This window comes from Guillardia theta (assembly GCF_000315625.1).
Source record: "Guillardia theta CCMP2712 unplaced genomic scaffold GUITHscaffold_61, whole genome shotgun sequence".
Lineage (NCBI taxonomy): Eukaryota > Cryptophyceae > Pyrenomonadales > Geminigeraceae > Guillardia > Guillardia theta.
Window position 1 is genome coordinate 274,608 of NW_005434613.1, and position 2,592 is coordinate 277,199.

Here is a 2,592-nt window from a genome sequence, read left to right on the forward strand (position 1 = left end):
TCCTCCTCCTCCTCTGGTCCGGATTCCGTTCTTTCCCTTGCACCTCCTCGGCCAGAGCACCCCCATGCTCCTTTTAAGTTACCTTCAATGTTCCTGTTACATAAGTTACCACGGCCCGTGACACCGGCGGGCCCGGGCCCCGGCCCGGTGGCGGGCCGGCCACGGCCGGGTTTCCCGAGTCACTGAACTGACTCTTTCAAGTCAATGAGTAAAAGTTTGTATGGTGTCACGAACTGCAACGCGGCCTCCGGCAACCATCACCAACTCCCTAAGAAGAGGGGGTGGTTGAACACTGAGGTGTTCATAAGGAAACAAGGACGGTACCGGTACTTCTGAGATAAGGGAGGGGTCATACAAGCCGTATACTTGCCATGTTGAAGTGGGGTAGGGTCAGTGAGGCCCCGGTAGTCAACCTGGGGGCGTAAAGTTGAATGACAGCGCGGTAGGGTACTTGTCAGGGGTGGGTGATAAGAGGGTGAGAAGGGGGTGTCTAGAGGTTTATTGGGGGTGGTCTGTGCTTGTGATCAGGGGGTGGGTGGGTACCCCGGTTGGCATCTCTAGGTGGGAGTGAGTCACGATCGCAGATAAGCATGTCAGCGGAGGCTGGGAGGTGGAACAGGGGGTGGGGGTGGATCATTTTGCTGATACCACGGGTGCTGATGACAGGGAGAGGGAGGGTGATGGGGTCAATGTACGGATTTTGAATATGGAAGGGTGGGTGGTTCATTTAGCTAATAAAAGGGCGTCAAGAAGAGAAACATTTGATACGTCAAGGCGCGGACGAGGAGGAAGGAACGAAGAAAAGAAGAGCGCACAAGGAGAGAGAGGGAACAGAAGGAGCTGAAGGATAAGAATAGCAAAACATTCAAGACATCGAACGGGTTAGCCTTGAGCAACAACGATGAAAGTTACTGTAGAACAGTTGCAGCAGGAGCTAGAAAAGCAAGGGCTAATGGATCTTGTTGAGAAGCACAGGGGAGCAGAGGAGGTCCCTCACCTCCTCAATCGCTTTCTTGTCGCGAGGAAGCACAAGCTGAAGGACGCAATGAAGATGATCAGGCAAGACCTGGAGTGGAGGGAGACAGAGAAAGTGCTAGAGATTAGGAATCGAACGTCAAGGGAAGTGCTCAACGCAGAGATCAATCCTCAAGGGAAACAGCTTCACGATGAGCTCTTTCCGCACGGATTTCTCGGCACCTGCAGGATGGGGAGGCCAGTCCTGTACCTCCGGTTCGGCAGGGACTTCGATGCGGAGAAGCTGGATAAGAACGCGCATCTCACACACGAAGACTTGGCGAGATACAACATCTGGATGATGGAGAGGGTTGCTGCCAAGATGAACTTCGAGGGCCAGTGGGTGGTCGTGGTTGACCTGGAAGGATGGCATCTAGGTCAGATGACAATCCGAAACATGAAGGTTTTGCTTCTTTCCTCAGCTGCCCCGCCCGGCCTCTGACCCTCTTCCAGTACGTGAAGCAATTCGCGGACAAGAACTCCCTGCACTATCCCGAGAGGTGGTCTCCTTCGATTATCTCGCTCTCCTTGCTAACTCCGAGCTTGCAGGGCAGGAAAGATTTTCCTCATCAATGTTCCTTCTGTCTTCTCCAAGTGCTGGAGGTTCGAGAAGTTTAAGCCACCTTGCATCTTCCTTTCTCATCCATCTCTTGTAGTCTGATGAAGCCATGGCTGGACGATGTGACAAGAGAGAAGATAGGATTGTACCGCTCGCCGGAACAGGTATCTCTATAGCGCTTTTCGCATCTTGGTAATGTGACGTACTCTTCCTAGTGGATCCCTGCTATTAGCGAACTAATGGACTTGTCCATGCTGCCCAAGCGGGTCGGAGGGAATGCGAATCTCGAGTACGACAGCCACTCTCTTGACCCCTCAGATAGCGAGTACAGGACAGTGACAGCTTAGCTTCTCCATGTACAACTCTTATGTGTTGATAAAACAAGTTTGAACAAGCAGCACGTTCAATGATTGTTATTGCCTCTCATAGGACCGTACTGCATTCAGACTCGGACGCCAGTTGCTCGTCCGGGACCTCGGATCGGCTGATCGTCCGGGTCTCCTACGGACTCTACCGTCGATTCTGTGGTCCGGGGCTGGCGACCGTCGGACTTTATCATGTCAGTGTGCGGCAGTGCGGCAGATCCGACGTACAGCAGTTTTGACGTCCTACAACCGTAGGCGTCAATGTTATTGAGGCCCAAAGAGAACCCGCTCAAGTCATAATTAGAATGAATATGAGGGCAGCAATTTTCGGACTTGAATTGCTAGGCCCGGTGTGGGCCCACAAAGGCAGGAGAGCGAGTTGGATGAAGGGGGTGGATGAAAGAATTTCAGAATGTGGGGTGGGGTGGGGCGAAAAGCTACTCAAGGTGGGGTGTTATTGTTGATTTTGTACAGGTAGGGGTGATTGTGTTGAGGACCGAGGGGGTAGGGTGGAGAGTATATAAATGAGAGGGGGGTCGTGTCTTTATATGTCAATGGCTGTGGCATCGGTGATCGCGTTCGCACAGACAGTCAACGTAAGAGGAGGAGGAGGAGAGAGAGAGAGAGAGAGAGAGAGAGGAGGAGAGGAGGAGG

General features: G+C 52.8%; 1 protein-coding gene across 1 annotated transcript; it reads left to right on the forward strand.

The window, feature by feature from the left end:
• Positions 1–901: 901 nt before the first annotated feature.
• GUITHDRAFT_112715 (hypothetical protein) lies at positions 902–1,920 on the forward strand (the record flags this gene model as incomplete). Its single annotated transcript, XM_005828170.1, has 5 exons — positions 902–1,417; positions 1,468–1,514; positions 1,564–1,617; positions 1,671–1,737; positions 1,789–1,920. 5 exons carry the CDS (start codon positions 902–904, stop codon positions 1,918–1,920), a joined length of 816 nt encoding a protein of 271 aa, XP_005828227.1.
• Positions 1,921–2,592: the final 672 nt, after the last annotated feature.